Genomic DNA, 17306 nt, shown 5'->3' on the forward strand with positions numbered 1-17306 from the left:
CTGTTTCCTTTGAGAGAGACATCCAAACAGAGACCCATATGGACATCTCTAGCTTAATGTAGGAAAGGAAAAGACAGGGTTTCTTGAGGTTTATTTCTGTGCATACTTGAATAAAGCTGGCGAGAAGATATATACATGTTTCCTTTAAAAGAGGGGGCTATCTGTGATCTCCATATTATTTGTAAGTTCATCTGAATCTCTGTCCAGTTTATTGCTTTATCTTTTCCAGTAAAGTTGGTTCCCTATTAATTTAATTTTACTATTTTTGACTTTATTGTCTGAGTGTTGGTGAAAGCAACACATCTCTCTCTCTTTGCCTTTCTTGAACATAACCTTTGGCATCTCACCTGAAAAAACTACAGTGTAGGTAACAGAGTTCCCCAAGTAGGCACTGGAGATGGGCTCTCCTCCTGAAATCCAAACACCAGGGTTCACTTGGCAGGACTCTAGAGTGAACTGCTTTGTAAGAGTTGTCTGTCTCCAAAGAAAAAAAAGCAACAGTGATTCCGAAGCTCAATCTCAAAAGCTGAATTCTGAGACAAAAAGGAAACTGCTAAGGTAGGTGTGACTTGGCAGAGTCACCAAAGAAGCTAGTTGAAACTCTATAGCCGGAGGAAATCAGCGTTTGAGAAAGCCAAAGGAAAAAAGCGCTAGAAAAAGTCACACCCAATACATAAATATATTTTATCATTTGTTTTTTTAAAGCATGTTTAAAATGCCTAGCCAAAAAGTTTAGCTAATGAAAATATTTTACTGGGGGGATTAGAAGGGTTACTTTAAAAATGGAAGAAAAAACCTCGAAGGCATTTGTGAAAGTAACTGTTCTGCTCCACTGACTTTCTTTTTTAACCTCAAATGTTAAAGAGGCTGTTTGTGAAGCCTCTTCACTGATCATTTCCTAGGCTGAAAGAAAATCAAGGTTTACTTCTTTGCTGTGGGCGGCTGAATCGCTACAAAAATCTTTGGTCCTTTTGATGTTTGCCTTCTACAGAAGTTCTGAGAGATCTGGGAAGGAAGAAAGAGAATGTAATGGGGATTTTTCAAACAGCATTAGAGAAGCCATGTTTTATTAATCTTATTTACTTAAATCATTTGTTTAAGGGAGAAGACTGTGGTTTCTTTTGTGGTCTCAGTGCCCTCTCGGTTCAGCAGTGCTGCTAAAGAAGAGAACCCAGTCCCATCATCTTAATCATACAGATGTCTATCTCCAGAAAAACGAGGACCAATTAAAATCAGTTCTCACAATAAGTAGCCGAAGTTAAAAATAGATAGAACTAGACTGAAATATTATGACTTGATAACACGGTGGTATATTTTATTAGCATGTTTTTAAAAAGCTCAATACTAAAGCAATGCCTCCTTTAGTATTTGTGATTCTGAAAACACATTTATGAAAATTTTGGGCATCAGAAATTATATGTGTCTTATGAGAATTTTTCAGCTGAAAAAAAAACCTCTCCAAAAAAACTAATCACCCATGCTTATCATTTTCTTACTTTTAAAAGCATTTCTTTTTCTTTACAAACAAAATTAGCATAAGAATTTAAAGAAAGGTTCCAATGTTATGAGGTAAACCCTCAACAAAAGTTCCCTTCTTACACAACTGATAAAATGATTATATGGCCTTGTAAAGATTTTTAAAATGCAATACATATGAATTGTGGAGTTAAACTATATCTACCATAAACCATTTGTGAGTTCAAGAGTCACTGTGCAAATTACCCAATTAGTATCAAATGGCAGATGTCTTTTGTTAGTGAGTTCATATGATGGCAAGTGACAGGTGCCTGTAAGTATTCAAAATCCAGATGTAAGCTCTGCCTTTGTCTACTTGATAGGTGTTTCTAATTGCTCTGGGTTTTTGGTTTGTTTTGCAGAAATATAATTGTTACACATTTACATATATGGCACTTTGTATAAATGTGCTGAATAAATGAATGTATTAGAGGCAATTGGGCAAATAAATGCTGATCTGCCTGAGTGGCCTTTTAAATTTCAGTTCATGATAAATAATTTCTGAAAGCCAACATTATTTCTGCCTGTGCTGTCCCTCCAAAATCATGATCCTAGCAAGTCTGTATCATGGTCTTGGATGTCATGCCTGAGTTTCGCTTTTAGCATTCATGGCTCCTTATTCTCAAAAGGAACTAGACACTAGATTTGTTCTCCAGTAATTCAGTTTCTCTTCCAACTTTGCAAATGATTAAATATCTTACAAAGTCATACTCACTGACTAATTAGACAGGCTTAAAGGAATAATGTATATTTAATTTATTCTTACATTTTTATTTTGCCAACTCCTGTGTCCTATTATTTACCTACAGCTTAGGATATTCAATAGAATGCTTTCCATCACTTTTTAATTTCACTCATCATTTATTCTATGTTTCTTTCATTTATTGGTGCTTATCTTCTGTGTTTTAGGCGCTCTGCTAGTTCTTGGGGATACACAGGAGATTAAGTCATAACCACTAGACTCAGGAAGTATACAGTCTAGTAGACAAGACATGAAAACAGAAATTATAATACAAAGCAGAAAGTGTCTTATGTGTCTACGCTATTCAGTTTGTTTACTTGACCATTCTTGCTTGCTTATGGAAAGGCAAGTATTATTTCCCAAACTGGGTCTATTGAAAAAGGTTTCTGTTACGAGATAACTGAGCAATAAGCACACCAAGTCTTCCTTTTAGAGATTCATAATGCACTCCACCATATTATCATAAATATTCTGAAATCTCCTGCCATAAATAAATTTATTTTACTTTGTTTATCTTAGTATTTCCCAAACTTACTTGAACACATTTTTATGGTACACATGTTAACTTCCTGTGGGAAATTAACATTCCATGGACCATCAGTTTGGGAAAAGAACTGATTACCCTTTGGAACAGCTAGATACATGTCCTCTTGTTATAGAGGACAAAAAGACACAGATTTCCTTACACATAGAAGATATGTCTACTAGTCAGGAATCTTCAGAAGCAACTGACAAAACCTAACTCAAACTAGCTTAGGCAGAAAAGAGAATGAATTGATTTACAAGAATGAGAATCCAGAGCATGAGTCTGGCCTCAGTGACTCAAATGGTATCTTCAGATTCCTCTCACTCTCTTTCTAACTCTTTACTCAGTACCTGTCTGTGCATTGATGTGAACTTCCTCTAGGGCCTGGCTGCAGGTGGGAAGAAGAGGAGGCATGGCTATAAGCAGCTCCAGGCTTGATTATATCATTCTAGCTTAGTGACCTCAGAGAGAAGAGAAGGCTTTTCTTCAGTATCCGTATATAAATCCCAGGAAAAGAGTCAAACTGGCTCAGCTGAAGCCATGTGTTCACTCAGGGCCAATCCCTGTGGTCATATTTGTAATGTACTATCATTAACCATATCTGGTCATATGTAAATCCTAATACCAAGAAGAGGAGGGTGGTTCTCAGAAAGGAGCCCTCAACAGACCTACATAGAACAAGAATGGGCAGTTCTGCAGCAGGGGGTTGGTGTTACTAGGTTAATGCTAGAGGGATTTAAAAAAAAAGCTGTCTACCACATTGTGGTTTACATATTTTTCATAATTTTGTTTTATTTTAGATTCAGAGAGTACTTGTGCAGGTTTGTCACATGAGCATATTGTGTGATGCTGAGGTTTGGCCTTCTAATGATCCTATTGCCCAAGTAGTGAATATAGTACTCAATAGGTAGTTTTCCAACCCTTGCCTCTCTCCCTCCCTCCCCCATTTTGGGATCTTCAGTGTTTATTGTTCCCATCTTTGTGTCCATGTGTACTCAATGTTTAGCTCCCACTTATAAGTGAGAACATGTGGTATTTGGCTTTCTGTTTCTGCATTAAATTCACTTAGGATAGTGACCTCTAGCTGCATCCATGTTGCTGCAAAAGACATGGTTTCGTACTTTTGTATGGCTGCATAGTATTCCATGGTGGTTATGTACCACATTTTCTTTTTCCAGTCCACCATTGATGGGCACCTGGGTTGATTCCATGTCTTTGCTATTGTAAATTGTGTTGCAATAAACATGTGAGTGCAGGTGTCGTTTTGGAAGAATGATTTTTTTTTGAGGGTTAATAAATTCCCAGTGGGATTCCTGGGTCAGATGGTAATTCTTTTTTTTTTTTTTTTTTTTTTTTAAGTTCTTTGAGGAATCTCCAAACTACTTTCCACAGTGGCTGAACTAGTTTACATTCCTACCAACAATGTATAAGTGTTCCCTTTCTCTGCAACCTTGTCAACATCTGTTATTTTTGTTTTTTACTTTTTAACTATAGCCACTCTGACCTGTGTGAGATAGTATGTCATTGTGGTTTTGTTTTGCATCTCTCTGGTGATTAATGATGTTTGTTGGCCACTTATATGTCTTCTCTTGAGAAGTGTCTGTTGATGTCCTTTGCCTACTTTTTAATGGGTTTATTTGTTTCTTTTTCTTGTTGACTTAAGTTCCTTATAGATTCTGGATATTAGACCCTTGTCAGATGCTTGGTTTGCAAATATTTTCTCCCATTCTGTATGTTGTCTGTTCAATCTGTTGAGAATTTCTTTTGCTGCACAGAAACTCTTTAATTAGGTCCTGTTTGTCAATTTTTATTTTTGTTGCATTTTAAGAAGACTTAGTCATAAATGTTTTGCCTAGGCCAATGTATAGAAGAGTATTTCCTAGATTTTCTTCTATGATTTTTATAGTTTGATTTCTTATTCTTAAGCTTTTAATCCATCTTGAGTTAATTTTTATATATGGTGAGAGGTAGGGGTCCAGTTTTGTTCTTCTGCATATGGTTAGCCAGTTATCCCAGTACTGATTTAATGATTAAAATCTAGATGTGTCCATAATAGGCAGTTGGCTCTGGTATCTAATTACTGCTAGAAAGAAGACACATATTTGAAAAAACTATTCTAATATCAAAGTCGTTATTTTTAGATTATATAAAGTGGTTTATAGCTAATAATCCCAAAAGTGAAGTCACCTCAATCAGTTGCTTAAGCATATACATGATTTTCTTGGCCCCAGGAAGTTCTATTGCTCAAAGTTACATATTTTATGAGGGCTTTCCTTAGGTTTTTGAGTAGCTGAAATGACCAACTCCTCTATGAATATTTCAGGCTAAAATTGTTGCAGCCATGTTATAAGACATTAAACATTGGGAGCTTGATTGTCTGCTTTTGGATTGGAGTGGACCCCAAATAATTGACCGGACGTGATCTTAGCTCTGTCCATGGTACCCAGGGTACCATAGTAGCTCATCTCTTAACAGCATGTAAGGAAGCTGTCTGGCTTTCTAGTTAGATGTGTCATCAGGTTCGTTCCTAACTTTGCACAAGAAGATGTCAACCTTATACCCAACTCAGACGCCCTTAAAGCATCAGTTCTTTATTTAACCAGCAATGTAATATAGTTACACTTGAGAGATTTGTTTGAGGGTAATCCTGAACTTACATAAAGAACAAATAAAAGCTCAAAGGATCTGGGACTTTGAGGGAGGTAGAGGCTGCAGATATTTGTGCACTGATTGTGTTGAAGTCAGATTTCTCAGAAGTAGTTTTTAAATTGAGAAAAGAAGAGGATTCATGTTGGCACTTTGGGTAGACAGATGAGGAGAAGCTGGTAAAAGGAATGGAGAGAAAGCAGTGCAAGAGATAGAAAGCACATTCCAAGAAGAAGATATCATCAGTACTAGGCATTGCAGACAGGTCACATTGAAGGAGCTCTGAAAGACGGCTCTGAGTTTGCAATTTTGAGTCACTGGTGTTATTGGAGAAAGTGGTTTCCATAGAGTGGAGTGGACAGAGGCCAGACTGCAGGATGATTTGGACTAAATGAGAAGTGAAGAGCTGGAGACAGAAAGTATGGCTTCCTCAGTTAAGAAATTTTCCAGTAAAAAGAATGAAAGAAAAAAAGATGGTATCTGAAAAGGGAGCCAGAGTTGAGAGATACATCCCTCCACCACATTTGAATAAGTTTATACATGGAGGAAAGAGAACCATGGAAGGTGGCTGGTTAGAGAGAGAGACTGAAGAATTAAGAAAGAAAGAAGTTCACTTCTGGAGCAAGATCCTAGCAGCAACTAGGTTTATAGGATTAAAAGCCCAGATTTAAGGAGCAAAGGATGAATGAAGATGAGTTTTGACAAGATTGGAAGCGGCAAAGCATATTGAGGAAATGAATGCTCTTTTCAGTGGAGCAGGTGAGGTTCTCCACTAAGAGGGAGAGTTAGCCATGATGTAGAAATTCAAGGAGAACATCAAGCAGCTGGGGAGAGAATAAATAATTCTGGAGCAGTGTTGAATGTCCAGTTAAGGTTCAACTTCATTAGTGTATAATAATTTCAACAAAGAGTTAGAGTTAGATATTGGCAGGGTAGATGAGAAAAAAAAGGCAAGATAATTAAAGGATACTGTTGACAATGCCTTTGAAGAGATAGACCCAGGGCTCCAAAGCTGGGGAGAGAATGAGATAAAGCCTGATTGGTTCTTGTAGCCTGGGAGCAAAGGGAAAAGTAGAAGGAAAATTTCAGGAGGGAAGGCCTAACCTAGTACCTAGCAAGATTTCCATTGTTCAATGATATTTAAGTTAATAAATGAGAAGTGAAGAGCTGGAGACAGAATATATGGCTTCCTCAGTTAAGAAATTTTGCAGTAAAAGGAATGAAAGAAAAAAGACAGTATCTGAAAAGGGAGCCAGAGTTGAGAGATATATCCCTCCACCTCATTTGAATAAGTTTATATGCAGAGGAAAAAGAACCATGGAAGGTGGTTGGTTATTAATTTAAGCTAATAAATATTGTTGAACAATGGAAATCTTGCTAAGCTCAAATCACAGATTAAGTAAGGTTAAATGGGTGACAGTGTCAGAAGGGTGACAGGCAATCCATGTGAATGACACTTCCTAGACTTATGCAGCATACAGTCTTTCTAAGTCTATGCCATGACCCCAGATCTTGGAGGCATATAACAGGATTCCCCAGTTCAAGGTTTTGGCAGGGGAACAGTTCTAGGTGATGACAACTCCAAGTTAGGTCTAAGGAAAAGGTTGTTGAAGTAGGGATGGAGTTAATGGTGCTGGAAATCAAGAGACTGTGTGGGCAGGGATGAGTAAATATTGGACACTGACCCAGCCAGCCAGTAGTTAATTCCAAGAACCACAGGACAGACAGGATGGTATCATCCCAAAGTCAGTGTGTAAAACTTTCTGAAATTGTCACTGAGGAGCCAGAAAAACTCAGCCTCCTCTCTGCAGGTACCCTCTATTTTAAGAGGTTGCAATAAAAGTAGTGGCACCTGGGAAACACTGGTTTTCAATTAAGGCAAATCACTGAAAGCAGCGACTGAGAATGGGGTCAGGTGGGGCTGAGTGTTCCAGTGGAGGAAGTATTTTATCACTAACATTATTTAGACTATTGGGGCATGGTGATTTTTTTTAAAGGTTTTTGTCTGTTTATTATTTTTAAATTCTCTATAAACAATGAGCCCCATTTGGAATGTTATTGGAACGGAGTAGTTGAGGAAAATGTTGGAGATATGTAAAGATATAAAAGGATTATAGGAGGTCAGGTAGAAAGGGTTAGGAATGGTTCAAAAAAAGAATAATAAATCAGTTGTGGCAGAAATAGTTTTTTTGGATTAGTTTGGGGAATGGGCTAATATGATATTTGCAACATTCTTCCAGTGTCTCTCTCTTCACATCTTGTCCTGCTTTCAACATTGGACTCCCAGATTGAAGTCCTTGTTTGTATCTCTCACTTCCACCTCACCTGAACTCAAACAGCAGGCTTAGAAATGATTAAAATCAACAGGAAAACGTGCCCTTATTTATGGGTTTTTGCTTCCGTTGTGATAAAATATCCAACCCTTGGAGCTGCCAAAATGATTCTCAAAGAAAGTGGTTCATATCTCTTTTTAAAGGCTGAGATGCCTTCGAGTTATTTCCTCTTCCTTTGATTTTACTGAATAGACCCTTTAAATATCGGCCAGTAGCCTGAGGTTTTCAGCTGTCATCAGGATACACCAGTGTTTTGTCCATCAGAGGGAAAGAAAGAGGTTCAGTAATAGCCATTGTTGCAACTGCCCATCACCAGCCCTTATCCAAGCCTGAGAAGGCTCTGGTATCTGAGGGAACCTGTCATCCATGTGTGTCAGGGCCATAGGGGCTGGGAAAGAATAGGGTTGAAAGGTCCTGCTCTGGAACGTCAATAATACCAAGGAAGAATTTCTAGTTTGGAACAGTCCTGAGGCATATAACTGCAATGCTTAGCACAGGCAAACAGAAATAAGCCCTGTCTAGGTAGTAATTTGTATCTGGTTTTGTCTTGATAACAATAGTCCGGTAGAGTCCTTTTAATCTGTATATTTATCTATGCTGTAGTTCTCCAAGTGTGGGCCCCAGACCAGCACAATCAGCATCACCTGGAAACTTGTCAGAAATGCAGATTTGGGGGCTCCACTTCACAACTACTGAATCAGAAACTTTGGAGCTGGCCCAGAAGTCTGAGGTTTAACCAGACACACAGGTGATTCTGATGTACACTTGTTTGAGAATGACTAAGCTTTGTAGCATTGGTTCTCATCCCAGGCTGCTCATTAGAATCATCTAGTGGAACTTTCAACAAAATACAGTACTTGGGCCTGACTACTAGATTCTGATGTAATTTTTCTGGAGTGAGGCCTTGGCATTGCAAGTCATTTTACAAGTTTCAGTGATTGAGAATCATGATTCTGTAGCAATCTGAGAAGGGGCTCTGTAATTTGGAAGTTTATGAATAAATTCAAAAACAATTTATTAAGAACAATTTTGTGATTTTACTACAGTGTTCATTTAGGCATGCTTATGCATAACAGACCACAAATTATGTAAAACTCAACAGAGTAGGGACTTCTTTCCTGTTTTATTTCCCCCCACTATTATAACCTGAGCACCTAAAACAGTGCTTGACACATAGTAGGTGCTTAAGTAACTCTATGTTGACTAATTTAACTAATTAATCAATTAAAAGATGGGGTTCCAATAGCTTCACAAAGGAACCAGGAAGCTCTGTGAGCTGGAACAATGGTCTCTGTTTGGGGCTGGCAAGGGTTCATCTTTTCTGGTTTTGCAAAGACCCTGTGAGTTTTTTTTGTTCTTGCCTCATGCCAATCTGTACCAGGATGTCACTGTCTTGCCAGGATTCACATTCTGTTTGCAGAAATTGGTCTTTGCTTATGCCTTTAGCCAGAATCCCCAGTGAGTGGAGACTCCCAGCCTGTGTGGTTAGAGGGGTGATGCCTTTCACTGTGAATGTGAATTGCATGTACAATTCCCATTCTTTTCTTTGGGCGGACTTCTCCCCTCCACTTGAAACGTGTTGGCACCTGGCCTGCCTGCTTTGATCTGCACATTCTTCCCTGTTGGGGTGCCCTGTGGTTAATGGAGGGGTCCCCTCTTCTTAGTGGGAAGAACAACCTCCTGAGTAAAATCTGAGCCAAAAATGAATTTCCCAACAGGCAGAAACAGGTTCCCCATGATGCTGCCGCTGAAACACCTGATGGTAGCACCTCCGGCATGTGCCTGTTTAAAGATTTCTTGTTCCACATTGACTAAGCCACATGACTTAAACATTAAGTAGCAAGTTTGTTTATAAACTGCCTTTAATTCAGTAGGGCAAATTTCTTGCCTGAAATGTTAGGTGGTGGGAGGGAGTTCCATACTAGTTAGAGACCCTAATTAAGATATGTCTTTATGCTCTGTTTTATTGCTTAAGTTTTTTGTTTGTTTTAAATCGTAGAACTTGCCACTATTGACCATTTGTCAGAAGTCCTTTTCCCCCTTGGTGGCTGTAGCTTCTTTTTAGAGGAAAGTTAGCTGTGACTCCAGATAAAAGGAAGGTCAAGATTTGGTACTTACTATTGTGCCTGGTTCTTACTGAAGTTTCAGTGAAGCCCAGGGAAGCTGTTACTACACATCAAGGTGTTTCCAAACATTTGCATTTGTATACTCATTTCTTAGAGTGCAGTGCACACAGTAAAAAGTCTCATAAATGATACATAAACTCTCCATTTCTACATGAAAGCATACTGTCCCTTCAACTACACTCAGGCCTGGAGGCTTAAATAAAATCCTTTCCGGATTATTGTTAGTGCTGTGCCCGATTCTGCAGCAGCTGTTGCTTTTGAACAATATGATGCTTCTCCTCCCCCAAGAGAAGTCGAAAATGCCTCTTTTGCAGCACTTTCAACCTTTGTAGACTCAGGGAGCATATAATAGACTGAGAAATGAACCCAAGAAGGTTTCTGTTTGGGAATTCAGTGCACAACTTAAAAACTATTGAGTTTAGCCACTTCCGGACATTGACTTTCATAGCAACAGTTTAATTTGGAGAAAATCTGCTACCTCAAATGGCTAAAAGTATTTATGTGGAAAATTTTCCAAATGATTGACTTTATTGTGTTGCTATTTTCTTTCCTCATGAATATGTGAGTATTTGGCTTCCTCCCAGGAGTTTTTCTGCATCACTTCTCTTTAGGCAAAGAAAATTTTCTATCCAGAGTAGAAGAAAGAGGCACCAAGAGTTTCTCCTTTTTTAAGTGAAGTATTATTTGAGTTTAAACCATAGCATCTGTAAAAATGAAGAATTTGAGTGTGTCTCCTAAGTCCTGAAGTTTTTTTCATGGCCAATCCTTCAGGCAGTCAGAGTGACCTTGATCATCACTTTGGAGCCAATGCAACTGTGGTGGGCTCTGTGCACCCTCCAGCTCCGCCTTGTCTCTCGCCTCCCATTTGCGTCAGTTTTGCTGCAGGACTTGTTTGTCTTCACGCCCTCTCTTACTGCCTTACCTCACCTCATCCACCTCTGCGGGATGTTCTCGCCAAGGTCACCAATGACTCCCTGTTGTTTAACCCAATCATTATTTTGCACTAGAATTGATCTTTCTGTAGCATTTGATGTTGTTGACCCCATTTTCCCTAATATCTTAGGACCACTTATCCTCCTCATTTCCCTAAATGGTTTCCTCTCCTTCTGTCCCTTTCCTAAGTGTTGTTTCTTTAGGAATAAATCCCAGGCCTACCTCTCTTCTTACTCTACACTCTTTTTCTAGATGGTGGCATCTGCCTTGTGGTTTCAATTCCGTTCTACTGGTAAAGACTCCCCATGTATTTCTCCAGCCCAGATCTTGTGAAGACAGGTGTGTGTTCAAACTGAACTTAATTCTTTCACTACCCTGTTTCTCATGGAAGTTCCCAGTCTTAGGGAGGAACACCACTGTTCACTGTGTAAGACAGAAAACTTCCTCTATCTCTTTCCCTCTTCCAAAAAATAAACAAAAACTTTCTATTGATTTTTATTTTCTACATGTCCTTTAAATCCCTATCTTTTCCCAACCTCCTATGAATACTCTTCCACCATCCTAGATCAGGAGGCCTTCCAATCCCATCTGGATTGCTCATCTCTAGTCTTGCCTCCCAACAACCCATCCTGCATATCACAGCAGATATTTCTCCCTGATCAAAACCTCTTATGCTTTCAAAACCCCCACAGTCCAGCCCCTCTTTCTTCTCTAGCTTCAGTTCTTGGCCCTCTGCACCTTATTTTGCTTATTTTTGGTTATTCTGAATTTCTTTTAGTTCTTCAAACATACCTGCTCACTCTCACCTCTGGGCCTTCAAATGCTACTTTTTTGTCTGAATCATTCTTTCTATTCTCTCCCCTCCTGGTGCATTCCTTCTCCTTCTTTGGATCTTAAATTCAGAGTACTTCCTTCTATTATAGATACTGCCCTGAAAGCCCCAAGTCTGGCAAAGCTGTCTTTCCCATGGTCCCTGCCCCATTGTCCCATCAGAGCACAAGCTGCCCTGTATCATAATTGCCTGGGTCTTTGTATCTACACTGGATTGTCAGTTCTTCGAGGACAGGAGCATGTCTCCCATGTTGACGTTATATCACCAGTGCCTAACACAGCCCTTGATGCATGGCAGGTGCTCAACAAATACCTGTTAAATGAACGAATGAGCCTCAAAGTAAGCGAGTCAGCCTTCTCTACCACACAAGTACAAATGCTTTTCTCTCGTTTGCAATTTCTTCCTCACTAGTCAAGCTCCCCTGACTGTAACAACTATTACTTTTCCACAAAGCAGACAAAAACTTTGTTGCAGACAAAGCAACCTATATATCCCAAAGGAAGAGAAACTTTCCAAAGGTTCTGAGAATTAGCATATGGTAATTGTCAAATCCCAGGGTATTTTTTAATTGAACCTTCACAGTAGTTCACTTAGCTTGTACTCAGTGCTTAAATTGAGTAGAACCTCATTAGGGAGGCTGTGTCATGTCATGCCTTAGTGAAAGTGGAGAGAATGAGAAATAGAGCTTTCCATGACATGGAGGCATGAGAGAAAGGGAGCATTCTGGTCTGTGGGCTCTTTAATCCATGTGTCTTGACTATATTGACTCCTAGTTTTGTCAAGAACACTCATGGCCATCAAAGGAGGTTAGAATTTTCCTTCTAAATCCCATTCTAGGTTTCGTATTCCACAAGGATCCACTGTGTGCTTCCCTCCTTTCCTCTCCTGTGCCTCTCCTTTCACGACAGCCTCATGAGCAACCTGTTTTTAGGGTATTCCTCCCCAGGAGGATGTCTTCCTAAGGGAACCCTGTGGCTGCAGCCTCAGCCACCAGTACTTGCCTGGGCTTCTCTGTCACTCATCATTCACTTGTTCTGTTCTTGCCACCCTGAGCTCTTCCCCTCTCGTGGCCTCCATGACTAGGTCGAGGCAAGTGAGGGCCACTCTCAGATGCCAACCCTGTACTTGCTGTCTCTGCCTGGAATCCTAATCCTCAAGGCCCTACTCAGATACTGCCTCCTCCGTGAAGCTCTTGCTAAGTTTCACCAGCCCCTCCAACAATGCAGTGATTGGTCATCTCACCTTTCTCCAAATTCTCAGTGGCTCTTATTTATACATCTCTTAGATCAGATGTCTATGCTTCTATTTCTTTATATCCATAAAATGGAATTAAAAATGGCACCCCAGCATATGATTGTTGTGAGGTCTTAATGAGCTGAAACATATAAAGCACTTAGAACAAGACCGGATGCACGGTGAACACGCCGTAAATACCAGAATCCAGAATGTAAAAGGTCTAGTGAAGGTGTCTCCACCTTGGAAAATGCAGATGTGCACACTAAGGGTAAAGGACATTTGTGACTGATGCCACAGAGAAAGCTAAATCTTTCAATGATGGAAGGCAGAGGTGGAGAGCTAATACTCTCCTGAGAACCCAGGTGCCTACTCTTTTGAAAGGATGAATTCCATCTCTATAATTCAGTAGAAGAATAGCTTGGACAAGGAGATGGCAAGGGAGGCTGCCCAAAAAAGGCAGCAGAGGAGGGCCAAGGAGCTCAGGGCTTTAAGCTGGTATTTAAGTGTGCCATATTTTAATAGCTGATGATTTTAAGGGGGTTGGAAATAGAATGCGAAGGGAAAGTCATGTTTTTGCTGCCATCTACAGATGTCAAAGTGCAATTTTAAAAGTTGCTTAACACACATACGCACCTACTCAGAAAGTGAGAATGTAGATGACGATATATGTAAAGTTTAAGTTCTAGTAAGTAAAATAATTTAGACATATTATTATAGTAGCTTATTTTACTTTTCCTTCTAAAAATTTGTATATTTAATCAGTAACGTAAACTTTCTAACAACCCAAGGTGTGCTAAAACTTCTCATTGGGAGACCACTATAATAGCTCACTTGAAAGTGAGCCAGTCACCTCTCAGGGCAGGTTAGCCAGAGCCATGGCAGCCAGTGGGTACTTTGAGAGTTAATAAAATGATTTCAATGAGGAATGAGATGAACTGAATTTTACTCCCATGCTTTCCTGTATTTCTCTGGTTGTTATTATAATTACTATGAATTCCTGTAATCTCAGCACTTTGGGTGGCCGAGGCAGGCGGATCACGAGGTCAGGAGATTGAGACCATCCTGGCCAACATGGTGAAACCCCGTCTCTACTAAAAATACAAAAATTAGCTGGGTGTGGTGGCGGGTGCCTGTAATCCCAGCTACTCGGGAGGCTGAGGCAGGAGAATTGCTTGGACCCAGGAGGCAGAGGTTGCAGTGAGCCAAGATCGTGCCTCTGCACTCAAGCCGAGACTCCGTCTCAAAAAAAAAAAAAAAAAAAAAATTGCATTTTATAGGAGTGTCTTTTATTGGTTTGGACATGGGAAATCAATAAAAAAAAAAAAAATGTGACAGTGCTGTTACCTCTGAGATGTGTTCTGCCCCTATGCTGTTTTCCGTACAATCTCCAATATTATTATGATGCTTCCACAACTTCCTTCTGTGTTATTTTTAAAGGGTTAAATATAGACAAGAATTATTGGAAAGGCGTTTGATGGAGAAAAAGGAAGCGGCCCTTCAAGAAGCTCATGAAGACAAAGAGAGAGCACGGCGACTAGAAGCCCTTAGGAAACAGGTGTTTTTCATTTGGAAATTTTCATGGGTGGTTTTAAAAAAAAAAGTTTCTAAGTGCTCTTAATAGCATTCTTACTGGGGCTTAGTTCATGACATCTGTTATATAAAATTTAACTTTTCCAAATTGGGATACTGCTGTTCATTCCTGTGAGCAATTAGATTATATTGAACCATTTCCAGTTTCTCAGTGTATTGAAAGAACTTTATCATCACCTTTTAAAAAGCTCTCCCAAGATTTAACTATATCCATATCACCTAGAGTTTATTAGCTGGATAGTATCCATTTACAACAGTGAGGCTCTACATCTAGTCTACGAATTTTACTGTCCTCAAAAAACCTGGTGGAGTTCGAGCAAGATAATCTTCTTTGGCATAGGAGCCTCCCTTTGGAAACATTCCACAGTCAACAAATGTGTTAAAAACGGTTTTTTAGAAAATATCTATTTTGTGGAGAAATAAAAGCCTCCCATCACTTTGCCTAGTGAAAGTAAGCAAAAATAGATGAAAATGGATGGTAGATGGCAAGGGTGAGAATTTAAGAACTTGGGAAATGTGATCATTTTACCCGGTAGTTTTTCAGAGTTTTGAACTTGAAGTGGTTGTTTCAACTCAAAATCTCTAAAATCTTCATTGACACCATTTCCCAGCTAATAGGAAAGGACTACTTGGTTTCACTCCTGTGTTGCTGGAGGGAACACAGAATCATGGATAAGAACTTGGCCTCTTGTGTCCTTCCAACCTGGTACAAGCTGGTTGTGTACTCACCGGCACTGGAAACGGGTCATTTACTTAACCTCCATAAGCTTTATTTCTTCATCTGAAAAATGGGAATAATAGGATCTGTCTTATAGGTTTGCAATAATGTGAGTTCAAAATCATTATTTACTAAGTGTAAAGCCCTCTTCTAAATGCTGTTAGGTGTTACTTTAATTTCTACAACAACTTTATGATGTGGGCAATATTAATATCCCCATTTTATAGGAGAGGAAACAGAGGAGACACAGAGGTTAGGTGCTTTCCTCAAAGTCACACAGCTAGTAAATGTTATACTGATTCAAACCAAGGAAGTCTAGCTAAATGAGATGGTATAGATGTGGTGTAAATGCATACAACTATTATATCATCATCTTCTTTGATAAAAAAAGATTATAAAGATAAATTTAAAGCATAGGAATGTAAGTCCTGGTAATCCTGGATCCTACAAAATTTTAGTTATTCAACCATTAGCGAATATTTATATATCATGGCCTTCTGGGTACAAGACTTAATGTCACTATTACTGAACACATTCTTCTCCAAAACATAACTTTGATAACTATAGTCTATATGATTAGAATTCCTTCCATCTGTGGATGCTTTGAAAGAGGAAATAGCTGTTCTCTCTTATCTATAATCAGTATTTAGAACTGTAATGTAAGCTATTTTAGCTAGCAAACCTATAACAATTAATGCATGTTCAACCCTCAGTGATTTTATTACAGTCTTTAAATGGCATTAAGAATGCCATTTTCTTCATGCTAATTCTTGACTTTCAGAATTAATAGGCAGGTGTTACTAATGGTGCATATGATTTACAAAATTAGTGACTTCTTTTCATTAAGATGCAGGTTTGAATTATAAAAGACAAGGGTATTTGGGTTAAAATGACTTTGCAATTTTTCAGTAGAAGGAGAACAATGGTTTATAGCAGTCCCTGGAAATCTAGTTGCCTGGTACAAAGGAAATTCACCCATCTTGCTCACTAATGCCAACACACTTGACCCATGAATTATATGCTCTAGATCCAGTTCAATCAGATTAAACTTCCTAGAAAACTTCATGGGGTTGTTACCATAACCATAAATAGCTAATGGTTAAAAAGTGAATTTTTTCTTTACTTTCTGTGACTTTCAAGTTGGTTGAATATGTAAGGTTTTCTATACGAGATTTCCTGTGACTTTATATCAGAAAGATAAATTGTTATCTGAAATTAATTATAATTATTCAATCATTAGCAAATAACTATATGCCAAGGCCTTTTAATATTTTGTCTTATATATGTATTGACTTGTTTTGTTTTATCTCCTTTGTGGATCTCTAGGACTGGCCAATTAATATTTTTTCTGCCCTTTCCTCTCAGGCTTTACCTTTAATAAAATTTCTTAACTTTAATGGGCATTAGACATCAATAATGTTGCCCAGAAATATTTAGTTTGTACCTTGTTCCAAGTAGCCATGCTTTCTCATTTTTAGGTTGCTGTTGTTGCTCAATTTGATCCTGTTAGGATGATGTCAGATACAATGGCATCGAAAGCTAGGATGGGCATTGAAATTGAAGAAGAATTTATTCTTCAAAAGCCACTCTTTACATTGAATACATACAATGAACAGCAGGTAATTATGGAAATTAGCATGACTGGTGAAAAAGCCATGATGATGGTAAGGACTTTAGAGGTGTGTGTTTTGGATTACAACAGTTTTCAATATTTACATTTGAATATCTTACATATTAGCATAATTTTTACTTCTAAATGATAGTACATAATTACTACATAGTTCTTAATATTACAAACTAGTTAATAGGCTACCATAGAACAAAAGGTTACCTAAAAATGTCATAAATCTGTCATTGAAGCTTATTTTTTAAATTTTTTTAAAAATGCTTTATAAAATTTTATTTGAGAGTTCTGTATTGTGTCTTGTTGTTTAAATGTTTGTTATATTAAGAATTATATTTAAATTCGTAATATAAATTATATTAAACAACTGATACTGATGACAAAGCAGAGGAAAGCTTTTAGAAATGAAAATGAACAGAAGATAATACATCAGAGCTAATGATAAAACATTTTTTACGGAAAAAGGTGTTCAGGGCTTATTTAAC

The 17306-nt window shown here is 38.4% G+C and overlaps 1 protein-coding gene and 1 long non-coding RNA gene across 8 annotated transcripts in view; one reads left to right on the forward strand and one right to left on the reverse strand.

Annotated features, from left to right (window-relative positions):
* CCDC148 (coiled-coil domain containing 148) overlaps window positions 1–17306 on the forward strand; it is a 308291-nt gene that overhangs the window by 279926 nt on the left and 11059 nt on the right. For all 7 annotated transcript variants that reach the window (XM_058441815.1, XM_058441814.1, XM_058441820.1 and 4 more), the window contains 2 exons: window positions 14327–14444; window positions 16676–16816. In XM_058441815.1, coding sequence (XP_058297798.1) covers window positions 14327–14444; window positions 16676–16816 — 259 coding nt within the window. The remainder of the gene's footprint in view (window positions 1–14326; window positions 14445–16675; window positions 16817–17306) is intronic.
* On the reverse strand, window positions 831–16738 carry LOC131383947 (uncharacterized). Its single transcript, XR_009214362.1, has 3 exons — window positions 16642–16738; window positions 15209–15260; window positions 831–1005 (listed from the first exon to the last, which is right to left on the reverse strand). It is a non-coding gene; the product is annotated as an uncharacterized LOC131383947 (long non-coding RNA).

Source organism: Hylobates moloch, unplaced genomic scaffold (genome assembly GCF_009828535.3).
Source record: "Hylobates moloch isolate HMO894 unplaced genomic scaffold, HMol_V3 SCAFFOLD_1, whole genome shotgun sequence".
Lineage (NCBI taxonomy): Eukaryota > Metazoa > Chordata > Mammalia > Primates > Hylobatidae > Hylobates > Hylobates moloch.